Here is a 25193-nt window from a genome sequence, read left to right as displayed (position 1 = left end):
ATTGCTCCTCTGATTTCACACAGGAGCAATGATCGCACAGTAAAAGGAGGTGGAGCAAGCCGCAGATCTCTTCTGGCCACCCGCCTCCATTCACAGTAAACCGGCAGTCATTCACAGATGAACAACTGCCAGTTTGTATGGGCCGATAGTCACTTAATTTTTATGCCTGCAAAAAACTGAACAGCCAATGATAAGCCAATTAATTATCATCCATCATCCAGTTGCTACCAGCATTTACACTGATTGATTATCGTTTAGATTGCCGCAACCGAGCAAGAATCTGAAATGTAACTGTTCTGTGTAAAAGGGCCCTAATATACTGTGGATGATTACTCAATGTGCTCAATAAAAGGCATGGATGATACCATTATGTGTTACTAGATTGCATTTATCTATAATTGTGACTTAGATAACAGTCAGACCACATTTTATAACTAATCAATGCAGAAATCCATGTAATTCAATAGGGTTCACTTACTTTTTCTTGCAACTGTATATGATGGGCTTGCTACAAAGAAACTTCTCCTGTGACCTCTGATGTACAAATGCAAAATATGCAGCAAGTTTCATTTATTTAAGAACAAAATTCACTTATACAGATTTTTTTTCCTTTAGAACAAACTGAGTTTTCTTTTTTGTACACAAGTTGGCGGATTTCTCCTTAAAGTGCTGTTATGACATCATCCAAAATACAAAAGATGGTGAAATCAAACAAATATAGAAAATAATTCAAATAACTTAAAAAAATACTGCTTTAATAAGAATCACAGTACATAGATATCCATTGCACGTGGCCACTCTACCACCAATAACCCCTAGTGTAACACTTCTGGTGCCAGAAGGACACCCCCACTGGTTCTACTGAGGTTTAGTGGAAACATACAGAATAAGAAATAAATCGTAAAACAATTAATACATTGAACTTTTTTTGCAAGAGTTGTTTATATATATATTTATATATATTTATATTATATATAGGTGTTCATTATTCACAAAATCCTTATAATACACGGTCGATCTGTGGATCATTCCTGGCTCAGATTCCTCAGTGCACAGACATCCTGTTGCTCATCTTACAATATATACAAGTTCGCCTATTGTCCCAAAGGAAAACTCCAAAAAGGTGGGCCACACTTGTGCTTTCTTTTCACTGGAGACAGTGAATGGCTTGATTTGTCCAGAAACTATTCCCTGTTTGTCTTTCAGGGGGCTGGAGGGTACATCAGTTTCCTTGGAGCCCAAATATAGCTAAGAGGTGCGGGATTAGAAGTCTGCAGGAACAGTTCTCTGTGCAAGGTCTTGGTGTCTGCATCTTAAAAAAAATATATACATAGAAAATGTTACTATAACAGGTATTAAAACATGAAAATAGGCATGAATGTTCACAGAGTGGCCTTTTGCAAAAGAACGTTTAAAAAAAATGCTGCCAATACATTCAGCTACCGATGCAATTCTAGCGTTCATATCTCTAGAGCACATTTCTAAGCTAGGCTACAATATAAAATAAGTAATCTCATTGGCTGTTATGGCTAATTGCTCCACATTTTGACTTTCTGCACAAGGTTCAAATTTAGGTTTAATATTATTCACAAAGGAGTCATGATCGCTATGATGGATAGGTCCTCAAATGGATCCCAACAGATCCAGATGGATCTTGTTGACTTATAATGGGATCCACCGTTTTTTTTCTGATAGCAAGATTAGCACTGCAGATCACACTATTCTTGCTCCGAAGAAGCAAGCGAATTGGAAAGATGCTAAAGGGAACAAAGCCTTAAAAGTTATGGAAACCTTTGTGCATGAAAAATCAATGCACACACAATACTAAGCCCCTGCAGGTAAAAAAATGATGCAGTTATTTGGCTTTTTTTTTGCATTGCATTTACCTTTTCATTCATTTAGAAAGGCTCATACTTGGTTTGCAGGTTTTACTACATTCAAGTTTTTGGCTTGGGGATGTTCTCAGCACTGATCTCCTTGAACATGCACAAGCTCAGCTCTCCTTCCCCTCTCCTCTTTCAGAGGCTGTTTAGCATAACCACACCCACCCAATGCTACATGGCTATCTCTTCTCTATCTTTTCTTCTCTTTGAGTAGATGGGTGGTTCCATTCCCCTAACTATATATACGAGTCGACAATTATTCCTGGGTGGATTACAGCCTTCTGTAATAGTAGCTTTCTCTGCTCTCTGTCCTCCTGATTTCCTCCACTATCCCCCCCAACCATCATACAGCCCTCTGTAATAGCACAGTGTAACAGGGGAGCAGGTTTGGGGAAGAGCTGTCAGTTTACTCTAACTGACAGAATTTGCTAACATTTCAGTCCTCCAGTCTGCAGTACCTTCTATTCAAGCATAGAAATCAGACATTTTTAATGAAAACCAATTACAAACGGTCTTCATTTCTAGAAACACATTGATTAAAAAAAAGAGTACAACGATGTACACAGTCTGTAAACAAATGGTTTATATCAGAAAACCTAAATGGGCCCCGGTGACTATAAATGGCACTGTCAGGGTTCTGGTATTTCAGTTGTTCCACTATTCTTGCCATCAAAAATACTTGTTGCAGTTTAGTATTCCTGCAATCAAAGGTCAACAGAGGCTCTCAACACTAATGTGAAAAGAACGCTATCTGCACATATAGGTCTGTACAAAACAGGCATCAGTGTGTCTGTAGCCAGTTTTGACATTGGAGTCTCTGAGAACAATATGTATCTCTATGGCTCCAGAACCTGGATGCATAATAAAATATTCAACAGCTCTTGGTTTGGGCTTTTACAGAAACAAAATTGTGCTGTAAATAAAGGTTCCTCAGCAAAATCTAAGCTTAACTTTACATTTGGTCAATCTACACTTAAGAAATTGCATATACAGCAATCCTAATATACACTCTTTGTCAAAAAAAAACCAAGCAGCGTTTTTTTTAGCAACAATCGGCATGTAGTTAAATCTCGGACAGATATGCATATGATTAGAGTTGTGACGTGATTAGATGAACGGTCGTACACCGGAGGCCTTAGAAGTGGTTGCACCCTTAACCTATAAAAAGGCTCTCAGAGGCTACTTGTGTGTAGTGACCTCTTTTTAGACTAGTGTAGAGCTTGATGATCACTAGACGCCTCTACGACAAAATCAAAGAGACTTTGCCTTGTCAACAGAGTTCAAGAGGGGAGAACTATTGGAATGCAAGAAGCTGGTTGGTAGAATTGATGAATAGCTCGCCACCTGGACCATTCTGACCAGACTGTTGGAAATGTTGGGACCAGTTGATGTGTGAGGGCACTGAACTGCTAACCGGGTTGTCTTCACCGATGAATCCAGGTTTAGTTTGGGCACTGACAACGGCCATGCTCATGTCTGGAGAATGGGGGGGTGAGTGCCTCAATCCTGACTTTGCTGTGCAGCAGCACACTGCCTCCACTGCTGGTCTGACGGTCTAGGGGACCATCAGATATGACAGTCGGTCACCCCTAGTACACTAGTAGTGGTACGAGGGACAATGACAGCTCAGCGATATATTCAGGACATCCTGCAGCCACATGTGTTCCACTCATGGCGGCTTCCAAGTGGCATCAGGATTATGTTCAGCCGCACACAGCAAGGGGGTCACAGGAATGTCTCCACAACATTGTCACACTTATGTCACTAGATTTATCTCCAATAGAACATGTATGGGACCATTTTGTATGCCAACTTCAACAGCCTACGAGTTTGCATAATCTAGAGGCTCAGTTACAGCAAATCTGGAACCTGTATACCTCCATGCCCACCCGTATCACATCTTGTATCAAAGCTAAAGGCGATACAACAGGGTACTAGAGCCTTCATGCCCGCCCGTATCATATCTTGTATCGAAGCTAAAGGCGATACAACAGGGTACTAGAGCCTTCATGCCCGCCCGTATCATATCTTGTATCGAAGCTAAAGGCGATACAACAGGGTACTAGAGCCTTCATGCCCGCCCGTATCACATCTTGTATCCAAGCTAGAATTGGTACAACAGAGTATTAGAGCCTCCAAGCCCGCCGTATCACATCTTGTATCCAAGCTAGAGGCGGTACATCAAGGTACTAGAGCCTCCATGCCTGCCCGTATCACATCTTGTATCCAAGCTAGAGGTGGTATAACAGGGTACTAGAGCCTCCATGCCTGCCCGTATCACATCTTGTATCCAAGCTAGAGGTGGTACAACAGGGTACTAGAGCCCCCATGCCCGCCCATATCACATCTTGTATCCAAGCTAGAGGCGGTTCAACAGGGTACTAGAGCCTCCATGCCTGTCTGTATCACATCTTTTATCCAAGCTAGGGGCGGTACAACAGGATACTAGAGCCTCCATGCCCACCCGTATCGCATCTTGTATCCAAGCTAGAGGTGGTATAACAGGGTACTAGAGCCTCCATGCCTGCCCGTATCACATCTTGTATCCAAGCTAGAGGCGGTTCAACAGGGTACTAGAGCCTGCATGCCTGTCTGTATCACATCTTTTATCCAAGCTAGAGGTGGTTCAACAGGGTACTAGAGCCTCCCTTCCAGTGTTCAGTCTTTCGCAAAAAATGATCCTTTTGCTCTAATATTGTAATCATTTATATCAACGTTACAATCACACAAGAAAGTTTCACTCGATTACCATAACTTCTGCTAGGTGCTCGATTTTTTTGACAATGAGTGTAAATATCACGTAAATCTGCATTATCTCTACGGTATAGGCATTTCATGAAACAGCATCTGCTTGATGATGGGCTCCAAAGCTTTCGTCCTCTACAACTAAAACACTTCAGTTCCTAGAAGAAGCAAACCTGACAATAATAGTACATTATGGTATTCTATTCGCAGCCCTGCTCCTTGTAATACATACTCTCTGTGACATACTTAGAACGGAGCCCCCACTAGTCTGGTACTGCTTCATATATTCATTCCCCACCATCCCAGGATTGAAAGACCTTACGGCTTGGACCATTTTGGGCTCTACTCCCTAATGGTACCCAAAACAGTTGCATGAGTATGTACACCCATGTATACTTCCAACCCTGCTCTGTCTCTATGGTTTGTGGTCCCACCCAATTTGCAACATGTATATGCAGTGTTTGCACAGCTGCTCTTGTTCTGTCTGTATGCACAGTTTTTATGCAGTTGAAATTGCTCCGTGACACACTTTTCTCTTGTCTCCTTTGCTAATACCTTTTAATTTCTGCTGGATGGCATAGCGTGCTTTTCTCTCTTGATCCAGTTCATTACACAAGGTGTCTGGGGAAAGAAAGGAGACTTCAGCTTCATGCTCAATGACAGGCTCTTCTCCAAATGCTCAACCCATTCCTTGCCAGTAAGGACACTCTCTTCAAATCTACATCTCCCCGTCTGATTAGAGATACTCATTATTAGAGATACTACATCAGTGTCTTGAACGGGTGTGCTGAACACCATTGATGCTGACCCATTACAAGGGGGCCATTTCCGAATAATTCTAACATCAATTTCATATGTCTCTATGTTTACAAACATGAATACCATATTTATGCCCACTGAATAATTCCCTCTATGATACAATTAAACTAATGCCAACTTTCACTGTATAATAACTATATATTCTAAGCAGATGTACATGTTCAGCAATGTATATGTGGAAGAAGACACCAGCATAGACGAGACTGGGTTAAAAGCAGAGCAGTTTGTTAGAAGTGAGTTACAGTAAGGACACTGCCTGTGATTTTGCGCTGGGAGGCAGATGGATACGAGTAGAATTAAACACAATCGCAGACATTAACACGCAGGTAATTTTACGCCTCGATTTTTAATTTAGAAACCCATGCAAATTAGTGTGCAGAGGAGTTCAATCACTGTTTGGTAATGGTGCCTGCAAGGCCTGAGCGAGGCTTGTTTGCTATGTTCAGGCTAATCAGAGGATATTAAATAAGAAAAAATAATTGTTAAATTACCTTGCATTTAAACCTAGGCGACTGAGCTGATTGTAAACAGCGTCAGATGACGGCAGAACTGCGGGAGCGCTTACCTCTGACAATCTGCAGCTGCTGGACCATCTCTTCTCTGTATGCCAACTCCCTCTTCATCTGGTCCTGGAAATTGTCTGGGAAGAAAAAATAGTGGAAAATTAAACAAACACGTATTTCCCAGCAAAAACAGTGAAATGGATGCAATACTCCCATGCCGGTAAACCACCTGACACTCCTAAACTGTTTCGGGCCATCAAGCCACGACGTTCTAGAAGGCATAAACCCATAAGGTCACATTGTAGAGGCGGTAATCACGCTTCTTGTCTATGATATTGCCAAGGGAGCAGTAGATGCTCAAGGGATGTCTTAATTAAATTCTCCCAAGCTGACTTCTCAAGTTAGGTTTGCATTTTATATACCACCGTGTTAGTAGAAAGTGCATGACCATGATGTCGGTGAGGAGAACTATTAAAGAAGCCTCTATTATCACTTTTTCATGCCATTATGCCGAAATGACTGGCTACATTAACAGTTTGTATACCCTTAAAAGGGGTTTTCCAAGTTCTAGTAAAATTGGGGAAAGGGCAGCAGATGGTTAAAAATAAAATACGAAGTCATACTCAATGCTTCGTTCCCCCCGACTGGTCCAGCATCACCATTACCACCTGCAGTACTGGTCTTTCTTGACAAACACATATGACTGCTGCAGCCAATTGCTGACCTTCGCGGAATCAAGGTGTACATTGGTGAAGTCAGTGATTGACTGCAGTGGTCATGGGTGCAAAAAGACAGCTCAGCACTGCAAAAAAGTACACAAAGACCGGTGGTGAAGACAGTGGACCGGTGCAGGAGCAGAGCAGTGAGAAGGACTAATTTTTTTATTTTTAACCATCTGCTGGCCTCCCCCCAAGTTTACTGTAACTCAGGAAAACCCCTTTTAAAAGTTCCCACATCGAAAAATTAATACAAAAATTAAAGGCTACATCCACATTTGCAGCAAGATTTTCTATTATCCCAATGCATATAAAATGTAAAAAAATCAAAAACATTTGATTAAATATTTCCAACGATGTTATATTTGCAGTTCCTATGCATACCTATGTGTCTCCTTGGTAACAGACTACAAACAAACTCTGTGTAGTCAGATTTGGCATTTATATATTTTCACATCTATTGTCTACCCCTTGTTAATATATATTCGGAGGATTATCAAGGAGTAGGGAAAAATTTAAAAAAAGGATGACTGCAGGACCAGACCACCCAGAGTTAGTTTAATGTCAGCTTATAATCAGTTACCGTAAGGCGTATTATCATGGTGCATTATCTACTGGATCTAACATGGAATTCACGCAGATTCCACATAGAAACCACATCAAATCTGCATCAAGGGAGTATACTATTCATTTGCATGGTAATCTGTGCTGTAGTCTAGTACAGCTTTGAAATATGAGTCATGGAAAAAAAGGAAAGACGAGAATGCAGGAGAAATCCATATCTGTTTTTTTCCGCATGTAGATTAGCAGAAGTGGATGAGACTAATCTGCGTGCACATCCGGAGCTGCAGTAAGCTCTGTTACTAGAAACAGCAGGACCACAGAACAGGAAGTGGAGAAGGGGAATAAGTCATCATGCTCCTTGAAGCCTATGAGAGTAATGGGGAGGGGGGTGGGACACAAGGAGAAACTCACACGGTTGTGCTGCTAAAGCTAATGTTAAATTATTTCTTGCTGTTTATTCACATCTCCACTGCTTAGTACATGATGATGTTAGGTCTCTGTGTGTGTTGTACAGGCAGTGGGAATAATCTTCTGTCCTCTGCATAGTCTATAGAACACTGCAGGCTCCTTCAACAAGTCTTTAGATAATTGAGAATTATACATACATCCAGCAGAGGGGCAAAATAGGCAGAAATACAGGATACAAGCCATAAAATGGCCGGAGATAGTGTTGCTCCTCATGTATAAGCACTTGGCAGCTTATACTGAAAATATCGTCTGAAACGTTAGGGATGCGTTAAATGCATGGATTTCTGCTACAGTTTTCATTGAAATCCACGTCAGCTTTTTGTACCACGGTTTTTGCCTGTGTGCACATAGCCTAAAGGTATCCTTACACGGAATGAATGTTGGGCGCATAAGCACCCGACAACTGTCCCATGGACTACCGCCTGACTATCTCTCAGAAGCGAGAGTCGTTCTGTTCATGGAGGTGGAGCGGGCTGGAGATCATTCAGGCCCACCTGTAAGAGGGATAAATATGCCTGAAATGTAGGTTTACACTTTGTGTCTGTGTAACCTGTGTTTCACTGTACTTCTATGTATTTGTAGTTTGTCACAGTTATCTGTCTAGTTATACATGTAGATGGAATATATTCTATTGCTGAACCATGAATGTGATGGATTGTACTGAGCATGCCCGAACAGCCTAATACAGGGCACAGAAGAAAGATCTAGAAAAAAAGGGGCGTAGCTCTGTGGTGTCAAGAAGGAGGGGCTGTGAGGAGCTGCTACGGGGATGGCAGTTGTGTGCTGTGGAAGCCATAGTGCTTCCATGGTAGACACTTCCCGGCCCCAGTATGATATTGGTTGATACAGAAGCAGTATTTCTCCACGAGAGGGACTGAGAGACTTTGAGGAACCATTACTGATGAGGGTTGTGGATGCACTGGCCTTGTATTTGAGTGTCCAACAGATAGAAGAGACTGGCCGACCTGGGGCCTAGCGAGTGGCCATGAAATACAGTTTAGAATAGTGAGTGGACTGACAGGGTTAGCAGAGGCTATAACCAGCTGAGAGGGTCCCTGTAAACCAAGAATAGAGGGTTCCCTCTTTATCCCAGCAAGTGTCATCTGTGACCATTATCACTACAGCTGTTGGACAAGAAAATAAAGTTATATTGTTTTATAACAACTATATCATCTGCAAATTTCTTAAAAGAGAACCTTCTCCATTTTTGCCTTTTTACACGGAACGAGCGGAAGTGAACGATAATCGCTCAGTGTAAACGCGGCCAACGATCAAACGATAAATCGTTTGCTATTCGTTCATTTTCTGCAGGCATAAAAATCATCGTTGGCTCGTTCACTAATCGTTCAGTTTAAATGCCGATCATTCGATCGTTCTTATTCACTTATACAGCAAATGTGAGCAACCGAATGATTTCTCTTTTGAACGAGCCGACGATGTGCCTGCCTGTATAATCAGGCTGCCTGAGTAAACTCTGCTTGTTCAAACCATAAATCATTGGGTATATATGGACGCGCCTCCATTCACAGTAAACCGGCAGTCGTTTACACGGGCCAACAATTTAGTCCCACTAAATACCATGCGACTCTAAAAAGTGAGTGATTTCTTGCTCAGTGCCCAGTCAGCGGCCACATGTACACGGGACGACTTTTGCCCGAATTCGCTGCTTCCAGCAATAATTCGGGCAATGAACCGACCTATGTAAAGGTATCTTAAGTTTTATTGGTTTGTTACATGGCTGTGTGCTATACTATAGATACTTATATATAAAGGCTTATTTACATTGGTCAATAATCATCAGCATTGGCTCATTTCTAAGTGAGCGTAATAATAATTGGCTGGTTAAATGAAAAAAAAAAAGAAAAATCAATGCTAAATCTTTTTCATAGTGTTGTTCTTAATAGATCATACTGTCATAAAAATCAACATTATTGGCAGCGCGATATGTAAATTTCACTCATGGCAGCATTTACATTTATAATAGGCATTACTGCTCAGAGCATGACCCTCGCAAGAGCCATCCCTCGCTAATTGTAGTCCTTACTTGCTATTAAAAAAAAACCACCAAATATTGGTGCTAGCATCTTCTGCATCTTAGTTATACAGGAAACATGGCATATTTTATTATAGTAAAATATTAGTTATAATAAATGCTAGTAATGTGTATTCACTCTGTGACCTGCATGGGGCTCATGTAGCGTATACACGGATTTACAGGTCCCAGTGGACAGACTGGCTGCTCGAGTCTTCACTGCAGACCAGGCCAGAGCATCAATGCTATGCATTAAAAAAAGAGCACTGTTACTTATTAAAAGATACCATAAAATAGTGGGTTCTGCTCGCCTGCAGTAACTTAACACAACAGGAGGGACAACTCAAGGAACGGATCCTCAATTTATAAAGAAAAGTACTTGGAAACAGACTTGGGAACCTTCTGTTAGATTACTAATTGTGATTATTATATTAAAGCAATGGGGTTCTTTGTTATTTCTAGGATCAGGAGGTGTACAGTTTCTCCTTGCGGAGAGCACCTAAAAGGTGTGGGGAGACGTAAAAGACCATGCATGTTCCTATGGGAAATTTGAAAAAGTTTGCTACCATGTTAGCCAGTAGAGCAAAATGTGATTGTTCCCAGTAAGAGAAACCAAGTAATCTTGTAGATATGATAGCTTTTAATGGCTAACAAAAATACATGATGTTATAGCGAGCTTTCAAACCTCTCAGGATTCTTACTCAGGCATAATAAAATAGATTTTGAAGGGGCATGCAACTATTTATATATATACACACATACTTATGACAAGCTACAGACATGGATGTGATTAATTTGCACTTAAAAGAATACTACAACAGGATGAGTAGAGAAATAAATAAATACTTAAATAGTCCACTGATAAAGATTTTAAGGTTTTGTGTTCCCTGAATTAGTGTTTGGGGGTCACCAGGCCAGCAGTGTTAGCTGTGCTATAGATTTCTCATATTTCACATTCACGCATAACAATTGTGGAACAACTTCAGAAAAATGTGCCTTAACGTAACATTGCAAAGACTTTGAATATCCCACTATCTACACTACTTAATATCACCAAAAGCTTCAGAGATTCTGGAGAAATGCATGTGCACAAGGGACAAAAGCTAACAGTCAATATTGGATGCTTGAGATCTACGGGCCATCAGGCGTCACTGCATTAAAAACAGGGAAGATTCTGTAATGCAAATCACTGTATGGGTTCAGGAATACTTCCAGAAATCATTGTCTGTGAACAGTACGCTGTGCAATCTACAAGTGAAAGTCAAAGCTGTATTATGCAAAGAAGAAGCCATATATCAACACAATCCAGGAATGCAGGCGTCTTTTTCGGGCCAAAGCTCATCTAAAATGAATGAGGCAAAATGGAACACAGTTCTGTGGTCAGAGGAATCAAAATTTGAATTTCTTTTTGGAAACCAAGGGCACAGTGTACTGCAGACTCGAGAGGAAAGGGACCATCCAGCTTGTTATTGGCGCACAGTTCAGCAGCCTGCATTTCTGATGGTATGAGGTAGAATTAGTATCAGTGCTTATGCTCACACATCTTGAAAGGCACTATCAATGCTGAGCAGTATATAGAGGCTTTAGAACAACATATGCTCCCGTCCAGACAACGTCTCTTCCAGGGAAGGTCTTGCATATTTCAGCAAGACAATGCTAAACCACATACTGCTTCCATCATAACAGCATGGCTGCACAGAAGAAGAGTCCGGGTGCTGAACCGACCGCCTGCAGGCCAGACCTTTCACCACTAGAAAACATTTGGTGCATTACAAAAAGAAAAAAACAGGCAAAGGCTCCCCAGGACTGTTGAGCAGCTAGAATCATACATCAGACAAGAATGGGACAACATTCCTTTCCCAAAACTCCAGCAATTGGTCTCCTCACTTCCCAGACATTTACAGACTGTTGTAAAAATAAGAGGGGATTAGAGATGAGCGAACGTACTCGGATAAGCACTACTCGTCCGAGTAATGTGCCTTATCCGAGTACCGCTGTACTCGTGCTGAAAGATTCGGGGCGCTCCGCTGCTGACAGGTGAGTCGCAGCGGGGAGCGGGGCAGAGCGGGCGGGAGAGAAGGAGAGAAAGATCTCCCCTCCGTTCCTCCCCGCTCTCCCCTGCAGCTCCCCGCTCCGCAGCGCGTCCCGAATCTTTCAGCACGAGTACAGCGGTACTCGGATAAGGCACATTACTCGGACGAGTAGTGCTTATCCGAGTACGTTCGCTCATCTCTAGAGGGGATGCTACATAATAGAAGAAATGGCCCTGTCCCAACTTTTTGGAGATGTGTTGCTGCCATCAGTTTTTAAATGAGTGAGATTTTTTAAAGAAAATGGAAAAATATCTCACTTTCCCCTTCTGATATGTGTACTATTGTGAATAAAATATGGTTCTATTAGATTCACAAGCCATTGCATTTTTTTTACATTTATTAACATTTTACGCATCGTCCAAATGTTTTAGGAATTGGGGTAGTATCTTACTAGGGCCTTCATCTCCACTCTGCTGTAACATCTCCTATGGTGTATGGACTGTTTGCTCCACATGAAGGTGTATCCCCTGGTTGACGAATCAGCTACAGTGTGAGTATACCTAACCCGGGCACACCCATAGCTTGGTGTGGTTCATTCTGTTGTCTTCCTATCTCTATGAGGATGTGTGCTGTGCAGCTCTCTGTCTGGATCCAGTTTGGTGTGTAAGTCTAGCTCTATGTTGTATCTGATTGGTGTAGCCTATTTGTTGGTGTTTGATTCTAGACTTTGTTCTGCTTGGTGTTGTTTGTCCCCCTCCATCTGCAGGGGCGCGGACGCTCGAGTCGCCCTGTGTCTGTAGGCGCACGGGTGCCCGAGTCATCCTCCATCCGCAGGGATGCCGACGCCCGAGTTGCCCTGCGTCCACAGGGACGCCGACGCCCGGCTCCCCCACCTGCCTTGGTCTGAATGCATTTTTTCTATCCGTGGGTGTAGGTACATCTAAATTCATGTCCTGTTTGATGCGGGGTGTGTGTATGGACACCTGTGTCTAAGTACCTATGTGGCTTGTTTAACATCTGATTAGTTCTTTCCTCTTTCTTACTTTTAATCTAGGGACAGACTAGGTCCTTAGGTACAAGACGCAGGGCTGTTCCTGTCATGAGGATCACTGCTTGTAGGCAGGGTCCGCTTCCGAAAAATTAGCTAGGAATTACTTTTCCTTTTCCATTGTGTAGGTGTATGTTGTTGTGGTCCATCTTGGACCAGAATACGCTTTGCTTTGACCCATTACTTAGTTCGTTCGTGGAGGCCAGGTGGATAAGCCCTGCATGAAAGTAACAGTTAGCTTTTCCTTCTGGAGGAAACTGTGGTTCTGGCTTATTTTTCCAGTCATTGTTAGAAGGCCTGTTAAAAAGTCAGACATTGACTTGCAGGAATGTTACCTTCTAATAGGTGGTTCTGCCCAAGGCATTGTAACATCTCCCATATTAATAATTCATGTAATAATCCTGGTTTAAAACAAATTCAACATACTATGAAGACACAGAAGTACCTCAAATGGGAACAATGGACCATGTGAATGGCAACTCATAGAATACTTTCACTTATCTACTGCATATATAGCCATAGCGGTAAAATAACAGCAGCACAAAACTACCTTGTAAGACTAGTTTCACACATAGCAGAAAATATCTGTTGTATTTCTGCACAAAAAAACTGGAACCAAAATCCGCAATGAAATCCGCATATGATTTTTTTTGCAGATTCTGGTGTGAATTTAAACCTGGATTTTGCTCATTTAATTGAAATAAATGAAGTCTGCAGTGTATTTTCTGCAAGAAACAGAGCATGCTGGGGACTTAGAAATCCACAGAATGACTTGAATCTGAAGTGGATGTTTTCCGCTGTAAATGAACAGGGTTTATTTAAACCAAATTCACTAATATTGTACTGTACATTGTTGCAGAATTGGGCTGTGGAAAAGTTCTGCAACTAGTACACTGTATGTGAAACCAGCCAGAGTAAGAAGCCTTACCACGTGCTCACATGTGCACAGATCAGCAGGTAAAGTATAAGAAAAATGGCGGAGTCATAAAAGAGAATAAGACAGGAATAGAAATCCCTTATTAATAGTGGATAACATACCTTTCAAGTTTTGAAATTCCCTTTCCAGCTTTTTCCTCAAATCCATCTGTTCCACTAACAATTTTTGCAGCTCATCTGTAGGAAAATGATCAGTTAGATGGGAAGGATGTAAAGGTTGTGTTCACCTTTGCACTCTTTTTAAATCAATGTGTTTTCGAAAATAAAGACTTTTTGTAACTGGCTTTAATTTAAAAAACCTCTGATTATTTGATTTCTACACTTGAATTGTTTTCCAAGACATTGCAGATTGGAAGACTGAAATCTTAGCAAATTCTATCAGCCAGAGTTTACTGTCCGACTCCTTTCCTAGCCTACTCCCCTGTTGTGAATGTGCATTTACTGCCTATTCGAGAGGGTTGTATGACAGTGTAGCGGTATGGCGTAGGAGATCAGGAGAACAGAGAGCAGAGAAAGCTACTATTACAGAGGGTTGTTTTACACTCTGAATTTTCTGTTCTTATCACCAGTGAGGGGGAACTGATCAGCAGCTATTCAGAGAGAGGATGAGATAGAGGAAAGATAGGTGAGTAGTATTGAGTGGGCGTGGTTATGCTACACAGCATCTGAAAGAGGAGAGGAGATGGGGAGCTGAGCTTCTGCAGGTTCATGACAAAGACCAGCTAATTAGTGCTGGGAATGCCCCAAGCTAGGAACTTAAATGTAGTAGAGTCTGCAAACAAACTATAAGGTTTTCTAAATGCACAAGAAGGAAAACTCAATGCAAAACACCCCCAAATAAGTGCATCGTTTTTCTGCAGGGATTTAGTAAGGTATGTGTGTATTATGTTTTTATTCCCAAAGGTTTCCATAGCTTATAAGTAAACGAAGAATACCTGTCCTTGGAAAAGTCTGGATACTGGCATTAGTATAAGCTGCATGTATACATTACCTGACTAACTATGATACCTATTGTCAAAAGTCAGAGCAGAGTGTTCAACCATGGAATTACCAATATTTATAGACAGGTCTGAGTCACGGTATATATTAATGCTATCTCTGTGTATCAAAGTCTCATATGGAAATCTCCACCCTGGTTTACATGAACACATTTTCTGTATACCGTCTCTGTCATACAAGTCACATCTATAGTCATACATCTTGGTTGCAGAGTAGAGGGTTACAACGATGACTATCAGCAGAAAACTGCACTAACCTTTTGCCATGTTCTCAATGTCTTTTTCTACAAACTGGGTCCCAGTGACATCGATTGGACTGTCTTCCCCTGTTTGTGATAAGCAAGAACAGTAAGACTAATGCTTACTATAAAAATCACCTTTATGATCCACATAATATTACATGGAAGAGAAGAACAAATGTAATTGTATCCTGCAGCATCTAATAAAACACAATATTCCCTCTTCAATTCTTCCAATGCATATTAAGTGGAAACTATGGCAACTTAAAATAACTGTCTCAACTGATTAACAGTAATGGGAATGGGGATTTGTCCCAGACCCCAGATATGGGATAGATAAAACACACAGCAACATTTAATAATACATGTTAACATTTGTATTTACATAGGAATATAATGATGCTACATTGAGAACCTTTAAAAAAACATTGCAATAAGGGTGAGAAGTGGACAGGATTTATGTGCCGGAGATTATGTATTTATTAATAATGACTGTATAGCAGCAACATATTCTGCAGTGTTATGGATTATATACGTTCCTGTCCCCAGAGGGGCTCACAATCTAGCTCTTCATCTGCTGGAGTCAATTTAAACGGAAGCTGATTAGCATAAGCTTGGATATTGGGGTGAGGGAGAAATCCTGGGGAACCCATGCAACATCGGGAACACATCAGATTAATATTCCATTTCAAACCTATGACACCAACAATGATAGACTGTAATGTTACCGTACTGCCACACCATTAGATTCAACTGCCAGTTAACTGGGTAGGTAGTAGTAGGAAATTGATTTGATATCTGGCACCTGAACACAGCTACCATTTTCCCCCGAAAGTAAGACCCACCCCAAAAGTGAGCTCTACCCTGGTTTTCGGGGGAGACTTGAAATATAAGCCCTCCCCCCAAAATAAGCTCTAGATAAAGTACATGGAAAAAAAACATCAATACTCACCTGGCCCTCTTGATGGTTCCTGGCGCTGCGGCAAGCTGCCGTGTACTGTGCGCTGAGAAATACTCTTCTTTCTGTTGACGGGGCTTTGAATACCCCACCTCCAGCAAAGCGAGCGCTGTGATTGAATCGAGCGCCAGCCAATCAGACCGGCGCTCAATCATTCACAGCCATTCAGTGAATGACATCACTGAATGGCTGTGATTGGCTCATCTAGCGTCGGCTGTGATTTGCTGGCGCTCGATCCAATCACAGCGTTCACTTTGCTGGAGGCAGGGTATTCAAAGCCCGGCACCAGAAAGAAGGGGATAGCTCAGCGTGGAGGACACTGCAGACTTCCGCATCGCCGCCGGAGACAAGCAGCGTGAGGCAACGGGACGCCGCGGACCAGGTGAGTATAAACCCCCCCTTCCCTAAAATAAAACACTGTGCCTCTTTTGGGGCAAAAATTAATATAAGACAGTGTCTTGTTTTCGAGAAAACATGGTAGTAGTGTATGTAGGGAAAGCAAACATGGTGAGGTAGAGATCTACTGTAATACGCAAGGTTCTTAGTTTTCCTACACGTCTTGTAAGTCTGGGTTCGCATTATCGGTTTTGTCTGGCCAATTGTTTTATGCATGTGCCGGAAACAACTGATGATGTATTTTAGCGCCGGTCTGACATCCATAGCCTGAAAAGCTGTCCCAGCGCCGGCTGAGGATCGGGTCAGAAGTGACATCACAACGTCAGCCCCGGCCCACTATGTCCTCAAGCCTGTGCAAGCCCATTGTCACTTTAGTGCTGGGCACTAACAGTGCCATATCTTCTGCTGTTTATGGGTGGATTGGTTGGTTGGGAGGTGGGACAGCCCAGCCAATCGTCATTCATTTGTAAATATTTATCCTGGCTCCTCCTTACAGACGTCAGCGGTTATACTCCTGCCTCCGTTGGTCTGGTCTGATGTCTGAACTCTCCACAGCACATCCGCCTGACTTCTGTATGATTCCTTGCTTACTTCTAGTCTTCTGTCTGTTTGTGTAAAGAATATTTCGGGAGTGTTGTGACATCTACCTCCTGACTAAATTGCTCTTTTTGCATTTGTATTTCATCTGACTCATTCTGTGCTTGTCTCCATCTATACTGTGTCCTTTTATCCATCTCTGTAGCAAACATTATCCCTGTTTTCCAACTAGGGAAAGTCAAGGTTGCCCCAGGTTGCTGACGTGGGGTCGTCCTCATCAAGGTGAGTGCTCTGCTTTTAGGTAGGATGTAATTGCATTAATTAGTTTGGGTCAGATTTTCCATTGCCCCATTTTTGCTTTACTTATTAATATTGTACATCAATCCAGGTAGGACATTATATTTATACCCATGTAGACCATGTAGGATAAGCTCTGCACAAGCATAACAAAAACCATGCAGTCCGCAGATCCAGTGCAACAACTGATGTTCCAGATGCCAAAAACAATCCCAGAGAAAACAATGGGATCAGTTCTGGCATCAATCTCCCTCTGACGTTTCACTATACAACAACACATAACAGGGCATATGGGAATGAGGCGTTAGCGTTCAAGGGCCAAACATACCACGTCTTATCATAGAAGAACTAAGCCAATGAAGTAGAGGAAGAATGATGTGTCTGTCAATATATAAACAAAAACGGACCCCAGCATGTCAGGAAAGTGGCATAAAATATTTTCTACAATACAATTGCATTGCTCGACAAAGTATTTGTGTCTTAAGACAGTAAGCTGGACACTAGGGTACCGTACTAGTTAGAGATGAGCGAGCGTACTCGGAAAAGCACTACTCGCTCGAGTAATTTGCTTTATCCGAGTATCGCTGTGCTCGTCCCTGAAGATTCGGGTGCCGGCACGGAGCGGGGAGCTGCAGGGGAGAGCGGGGAGGAACGGAGGGGAGATCTTTCTCTCCCTCTCTCCCGCCCGCTCTCCCCTGCTCCCCGCTGCGACTCACCTGTCAGCCGCAGCGGCACCCGAATCTTCAGGGACGAGCATAGCGATACTCGGATAAAGCAAATTACTCGAGCGAGCAGTGCTTTTCCAAGTACGCTCGCTCATCTCTAGTACTAGTAACTGTAGCATGAGCTGTACTTTTTGACGACCAATGAAGCAGATTTGCATCAGCTGGAACTGATCCCTTAATTATCATTAACAGTTGTGAAATTGTTCCAATCATTAATGATGATTGCTACTTCTATGACCAACTTATGCCTAAGTCATCAGTTTCCTGTTTCTGATATAGGGATAAATGTGTGGCTTCCTCATATGGACATGAGATCCTGTTACATCACAATCTGACGTAATGTAGGAGGCACTCTGTTATGTGCACTCAAGGATATACGCTGGAACACAGCAGTTACATTTATTTCACATTCCGCAGTCACGAAAAGGAATACTCATCAACGTCTTCTTGAGGGCCTATTCACACGGGCGTATTTTCTGTCCATATTAAACTGACTAACACAGCACTACAGCACACGGACCCACTGAATTTAGTCGGCGTTTTCAGACATGTGTTTTTTACACATTAGCATCCGTGTTCATTGTGGTCACTTTTTTGCACACCCTGTTTTCTGTGAGTTGTGACAAAACTGACATCACTTTGGCCCCCCATGCTATTTTTTTTTTCCGTATGTAAAAAAAACGGATAACACACAGATATAGAAAAAAAAACATGCACACCAAAAACTCACGTTACAGTGTGTCAGCCGCAACTGGGCAACTACAGAGTGTGGGGATTGATTGGTTAGTGGAGGGGTGGTTCCTTTACACCGGCCAATAAACATTATGTAAGTTTATATATTCCGGCACCTCCTCTCAGACGGAGCAGGCTATTCATCAACCTAGTGGAGATCTAGTCTTGTCAGCATTCTCTGTTCCTGTTCTTCTTGTCAGTCAGATAAGTCAGCAGTTTATATCCACCTATTCTGGGGCTTTGTTACATCTAAAACGCTGCCTTAAGCCCCATTTACACGCAACGATTATTGCTCAAAATTCATTCAAATGATGGCATATGAGCAATAATTGTTGTGTGTAAATGCTACCATCATTTACTCTTTAGCTGAATGATGATTTTAAGGTGAGCTTAAAATCCATGATTCAGCCTGAGATAAATAGCAGGGACTGCATGCTGTGTTCTGCAGGGGAGCAACTGATTACATTGTATTCGGCGAGAACAAAGGAGCTGATTGCAGAGCTGAAACCACCTGCTGTGTTCTGCAAGCAGCTCCCAGAGGCTCATTTACATGCAAATGATGCTAATAAAGTGCTAAGGGGTATTAGTGTCCATGATCACTAGAACTATCAATCTTTCAATCGTTTGAAAGATTGTCTTTGCATGTAAATGAAACTTTATTTGTGTCATTATTGTGTTTTCCATCCGTCTATGGTCACCTTTCCTTGTCCACACACAGGAACAAGAGCATTTCCTGCCGTGGGGCTGCCCTCATCAGGGTGGTTACTCCACTGATAGGTAGAGGCCATCAATTCAGTAAAGTTAGGCTCAGTTTCCCTTTCCTTCTATTTTGTATTTCCTTATTATTATATAGTGTTATTCATCATAGTGTGTGTATATCCATTCCTCAGGGACAGAAACAGTACGTCTTGGTCAGACTTAACAGCTGCATTTTTCATGGACCAAAACTGCGCCTGTGTGAATGAGCCCTAAAGCTGAAATCAAAGATTAAAAAGTATGAACCTTCCAAAAATTCCTACACAAATGTCATAGACAAAAAAAAAACAAAAAAAACATGTACCTCTTCTTCTAATGTAAAACAAACCCATGTAACTTAATAAGCTTCCCCCCACCATTTACAAAAGCTGTAAAAAAAAAGCTTTAGATTACACTTTTTGTTGCACCATAAAAATAATACTTCTTATTTGTAACCAGTAATGTAAAGAAATTCCGTCAATCCGGTTGATACAATATAAATAATAAAACCTAGCTACAGTAAATAATTGTAATAAATCAGCTTATTGATGAATTAACTGCAAAATTATCCTTCAAATCGAAAAACTTTCCGAGATCAGGCAACTTGCATAGCTTCATTAATGTGAATACCAATAAGACAAAGTAATACCAAGACGTCTTCAGTAAGGAGGGGCTGCAAATTCCGAAATTCCCAAAGTATCAAAAGTTACAAATATCTTCTAATATCTACTTCATAGCAAAACCAATATTTATAAACTGCAAATTGTCTCACTGTTAAGCGTGTAATAAAGAGTCATTAAAAAATAAACATGGAAGATAATATTCAGATTGTTTTTTTTTTTGCATTTTATTACATTAATACATTACAATGGATGACAAATTAGACAATTGCTGCTCAGTGCTTTCATCTGCGTTGCTCAGAATAAGCGTACTATAAACAGAGCCTATAGAAAACACAATAAAACGAGACTGCGTATTTTTTATCAGTCTTTTCCGTTAAGGAAACTCTCTTGCGTCGATTGTTTTGGATAACGGTAAATTTTTAATACCAAATCGAAGAGAACTGGCTGGTGTAGGCGCCCCGGTCTAGACCTAGTCTATTACTGTAAGCAAAGTCCAATCGTTTGGGTGCAGAAATGTCTTGTAGAAACCAGCGAGCTCAAGTAAGATCCATATTCCCATGAAAGGTTATTCTTTAAACAATTGAGTTAGTTATTTAAATATTTATCCGGTGAGAGCTGGAGGGGACAAGCTGTTTTACTGCTGATTTAAATCTCCTTCTATCGATTGTGAATAAGAAGTGCCAAAGATGTATTATTAATGTGGGCATTAAACAGGAAGATGGGGTAATGCGCACATTTTATGGGATTGGTAGGTAGAGCACAAACTGCTCATTTATTCGACAAGTGAGAAAGGAACATTCGCAATGTGTGAGGATGTTACATTAGCAAGATATACTGCATGGGGCCAGAGATAGCACCTACCTCTGTCAGTGTGTACGGGGCTCGTGTGAGATATATGACTCCTTTGGTCTTGGAATGACTTCCTGCTTTCCAGATCTTCAGCAGTTGAATGACTGTCTTCTGAATCTTGCTCTTAAAAAGTAATAAACAAGGTGTTAACTGTAGGCGAGCAGACTATATACATCTGACCTACATAAACTTACTAGCAGCCACGCTACACTGCGGTGCTTAGCTATGGATCTCTCCAATATATAGTGTTAAACCGACTGCATATTGATGAGAAGGCTAATGTGTATTTTGTACCTCTCCTTTTATATATATATATATATATATATATATATATATATATATATATAATATAATATAGTACTATGCCAAATTTATTCTGCAGCAGGACTATGGCTGCCATTGACAACTATCTTCAGGGTAAGTCCTGGAAGTGATGATATGGCCCCACAGAGCTCTGATCTCATCATCATGGAGGCAGTTTGGGATTACATGAAGACTGAAGGATTTGAGCAAGCCTACGTCCAAATAAGACCTGTAGTTACTTCTTCAAGATTTCTAGAACAACCTTTCTGCTGAGTTCCTTCAAAAACTGTGTGCAAGTGCACCTAGAAGAATTGATGCTGTTTTGAAGGCGAAGAGTGGTCACGCCAAATATTGATTTGGTTTAGTTTTCTCTGTTGTTCATTGACCAAAAAACTATCAGCACTTCTATTTCTTGCAGCATTATTTCCACACCTACCTAAAACGTTTGCAGAGTGCTGTATATGCACAGATATCTATCTACAAAAATGTTGTGCTTAGTTCATATTGTCAGTTTTCTATCAGGTGTCGCAGTTATTGCTACTGAAGAAATATGTAAACCCCAAAGGAAAGCTGACAGACCCTATTACAAGTAAATGGGATCCATCAGGATTTGTTTGAAACGGACCCTTCACGGCTGTTACATTCATTATAAACACAACCTTAACGCCAGAAATCCCTGTGCTTGATGGAGGTGAAGCTATAAGGCTAGGTTCACAGCGGATTTCCCACGGTTTGGCCGCAACAAAAAAATGCAGGAACTCTGCTGGAAAAGCGCAGATTCAAAGCCCGTGGCATTTCGCTGTGGGTTTCGAAGAGGTTCAGCCTCCGGCATTCTCTCCCCATAGAGAGGACCGAGGCTGCAGCAGGGAAAAAAATAGACATGTTGCATCTTCTAAATCTGGCTTCCAATGCCGCTTCCATACGGCTTTGCCGCAATGGATTGGCCGCCCCATATGGATGAGAGTTTCGCAAATTCTTGTCCACATGGCTGGTTAATCCCAAGATTAGCGGCTGCAGTGAATTTCCCGGGGAAATTCCACAGCAAATCCGCTTCGTGTGAACCCAGCCTAAAAGACTGTTAGCAAATGATATGAAATGTTTGGATTGTTTTACAATATTACACTTTGAAGACGAGAAACAATTCATTATGACAAATATGCAATGATAGATGACATCTAGAAGGTGGCGGGATTACTTTTGCACAGCACTGCAGATCCTTAATAATATTGAAGGAAAGAGTTGGGAATTTTAAAGAAGGCCTAAAATATAAAGGAACTATATACTAGCATGTAGAGCAGTCAGGGAACAATAAGCTTCTCTGATGTGAACAATCCTCTATGGAGAGGATCATTTGCATAGTGGCAAACATCTTTGAACATCCCAACAATAGGAAAAAATATCTCCATGCATGTCTGATAGTGAAGGCGTCTTCAAGACTCATTTTAATAAAAAAGAATTCCCTAAGGTTGATTCTTTCAGAATTCTGAAAAAAATGATCCCTGAAGGCAAATATGGCTTTGCAATAAATACACAGTAGTCAATATGATCATGAACATGCCAGGAATACTCCATGACTGGATGCAGTGCCAGATTACCAAATAGGCAGAGCAGGCATCGACCTTTGGGTCCCGCGCCTTTTAGGGGCCCCACGACAACGGATCAAGTCACGCTTTCTTCGCCCCTCAAGAACCAGCTCCTTTTTCCCCATTTTCAGCTTCTCCTCCACACTTTAAAAAACAATCTAAACCCTTTTACTTATTCATCAACTTGAGGGCGTGTTTTTTTGCAGAATGAGTTGTACTAAAAAACTTTTCATAATTTTTAAGTGGGGTGAAATGGAAAAAAAACCACAATGCCGCCACCTTTGGGTGGGGCTTGTTTTTTACGGTGTACATACTGTGGCAAAAATGACAGGACAACTTTATTATGTCGGCCAGTACGATTACGACGATACCAAATGTATTGTTTTTTAAAGGTAGTACAGCAGAGAAAAACTATAAAAATCTTTGGATAAAGAGATAAAATTATTTTCTGCCATCTTCTGACCGCCATAACTTTTTTATTTGTCCGTTGACATAGTTGTATGGGAGCTCAATTTTTAACAAGATTTCCTGTACTTTCTATTGGTAACATTTTCGATTTAGTATATTTTTCTTGGAGTTAGGGTGACCAAAAAAGCTCAATTCTGGTATTTACAACACAGCGATACCACATATGTTTTTGTTTTTCATCACTTTGATTTTTATTTTATAAACATGGGAAAAGGGGGGTAAACTTCTACTTCGTTGTATTTTTTCCAATAATTAATAAAAGTATTTTTTTATTCATTTTTACATTTAGCCTTTTTTAGTCCACATAGGAGACTTGAACTTACTTTCAGTATAATGTAATAGGATTACATTATACTGCGATCTAAAAGGCATACTACCAAGCCACTATAACACAATCTAACAAGCATGCTAACAGGACACACCACAGGCATAGGCAATCAGCCATGGTAGCACTGAAGGCCTTCAGAAGGCTCTAGGCTGCCATCGTAACTGAATGGCACCTCGCAATCACATTTTGGGGGGTAGATGGGATTGAGGCTGTTCAGGACCCCTGAACTGACAGTGATATTGAAAGGGTTAATAGCCATGATCAGCGTTCACACTGTAAGAAACAGCTAGCACCCGCATTTTATTGATCGGGATCGGCTCCTGATCCCCCTGCATACAATCACACTAGAGCGTACGCACGAGAAACCTTGAGAAATGAAGCTTTCTGGGAGTTAGTGTGTCGTGAGATCCTGCTGACATGTTAAGAATATGTTCTTAATAACATATTAAGAAATATTTTGTGAGGAGGGTCCACAGAGTTCAATCTGGCACTGATTGAATGTTGTATACCTGTAGCACAAGCCTTAAAGGGGTTCTGTCATTAAAAAAGAAAAAAATCTATACTTACCTATTTCTCCCATGTCAGTCGACTTACCAGATCTTCACCTCCCCTATCTTCTCCTGTCTCCTGCAATCCTCGGGTCACCTCACCTCCAGCTGGCTGATTCTTCTCCTCCTGTGAGGTTATGTACATTGCCGACAGTCTTCTTCCTGCCAGCCAATGTACGCTACGTCACAACTCGCAGGCCAGCAGGGGAAGTGTCGATCTACTTTGGAGATTGCTCATGCGAGCTGTCTCGGCAAAAGATCAGAATTCCTTCCATACAGTAAAGCTACAGCACAATGATGTAACCTTCACTGACCCGGCCAGAAGAGAATGTGAAGAATGCAGCCTTCATAACAAGCTGGCCGGCATGGGATGAGGTGACCCCGGGGGGCACTGGAGAAGCTCAGCCAGGAGAAGATGTGGTAAGGAGACTGATAGCGGGGAGGAATAGGTGAGTATAGAATTTTTTTTTTTTAATGACAGAAATCCTTTAACTGGAGCGATCACTCTTGAACATAAGATCAGTACACCCACACAATGTTATGGTCAGAACAATGGGGCTTATGTATTATGCCCAGTATGCCAGTTTTCTGGTGTACAAAAGTCGCAAATTTGGTGCCTCTATGCCATGCCCAGTCATTTTTTCAAAAAGTGGGCAGGCCCATGCATTGTGGGGTATGGCTGCAGTAGGTTTTCAGCTGGCACAGTGAGGTGCCACTCACTGAGATAAATGTATTAAGAGGCTTGCACCTCTTACTACATTAGTCACTCTGAACCTGGCACACAGTTTATTTCCCGTATGCTCGTTATTAGTCCTACTGGAAGGAATATCTGTTCTCCTAAGGGTGGTTTCTAACGGGCGATAAAATCACGCGATTTTCACACAATGCAAGAGTGAGTAGAAACACAGAATTATGAAACCAATGATTTTCAATGTTTCGATGTTGTGAGGAAAAAAAATCTCGGCATGCCTTATCTTTCTGTGATGTGCGATTTTTTTAATCTTTCATGTTTGCCTATGGAGCCTCTTTTTATCGTATCACAAAGCACGAATTAACGATTTTCGTGCGATGCGATTTCAACATTAGAAAGTCCCATTGTCTTTTGCGCTAAAAAATTGTATGGGAAA

At 41.5% G+C, this 25193-nt stretch overlaps 1 protein-coding gene across 2 annotated transcripts in view; it reads right to left on the bottom strand.

Moving 5' to 3' along the window:
• Positions 1-738: 738 nt before the first annotated feature.
• Positions 739-25193, bottom strand: part of SKOR1 (SKI family transcriptional corepressor 1) — a 41540-nt gene continuing 17085 nt past the window's right edge. For both annotated transcript variants that reach the window (XM_066589992.1, XM_066589993.1), the window contains exons 4-9: positions 20849-20959; positions 15003-15071; positions 13850-13924; positions 6013-6087; positions 5184-5249; positions 739-1312 (exon numbers count right to left, since the gene is read on the bottom strand). In XM_066589992.1, coding sequence (XP_066446089.1) covers positions 1203-1312; positions 5184-5249; positions 6013-6087; positions 13850-13924; positions 15003-15071; positions 20849-20959 — 506 coding nt within the window. In that variant the 3' untranslated portion in view covers positions 739-1202. The remainder of the gene's footprint in view (positions 1313-5183; positions 5250-6012; positions 6088-13849; positions 13925-15002; positions 15072-20848; positions 20960-25193) is intronic.

This window comes from Eleutherodactylus coqui, chromosome 2 (genome assembly GCF_035609145.1).
Source record: "Eleutherodactylus coqui strain aEleCoq1 chromosome 2, aEleCoq1.hap1, whole genome shotgun sequence".
In the NCBI taxonomy this organism is placed as follows: Eukaryota; Metazoa; Chordata; class Amphibia; order Anura; family Eleutherodactylidae; genus Eleutherodactylus; species Eleutherodactylus coqui.
Note: the sequence above shows the minus strand (reverse complement) of the source record. Positions and strands in the feature narration are given on the sequence as shown.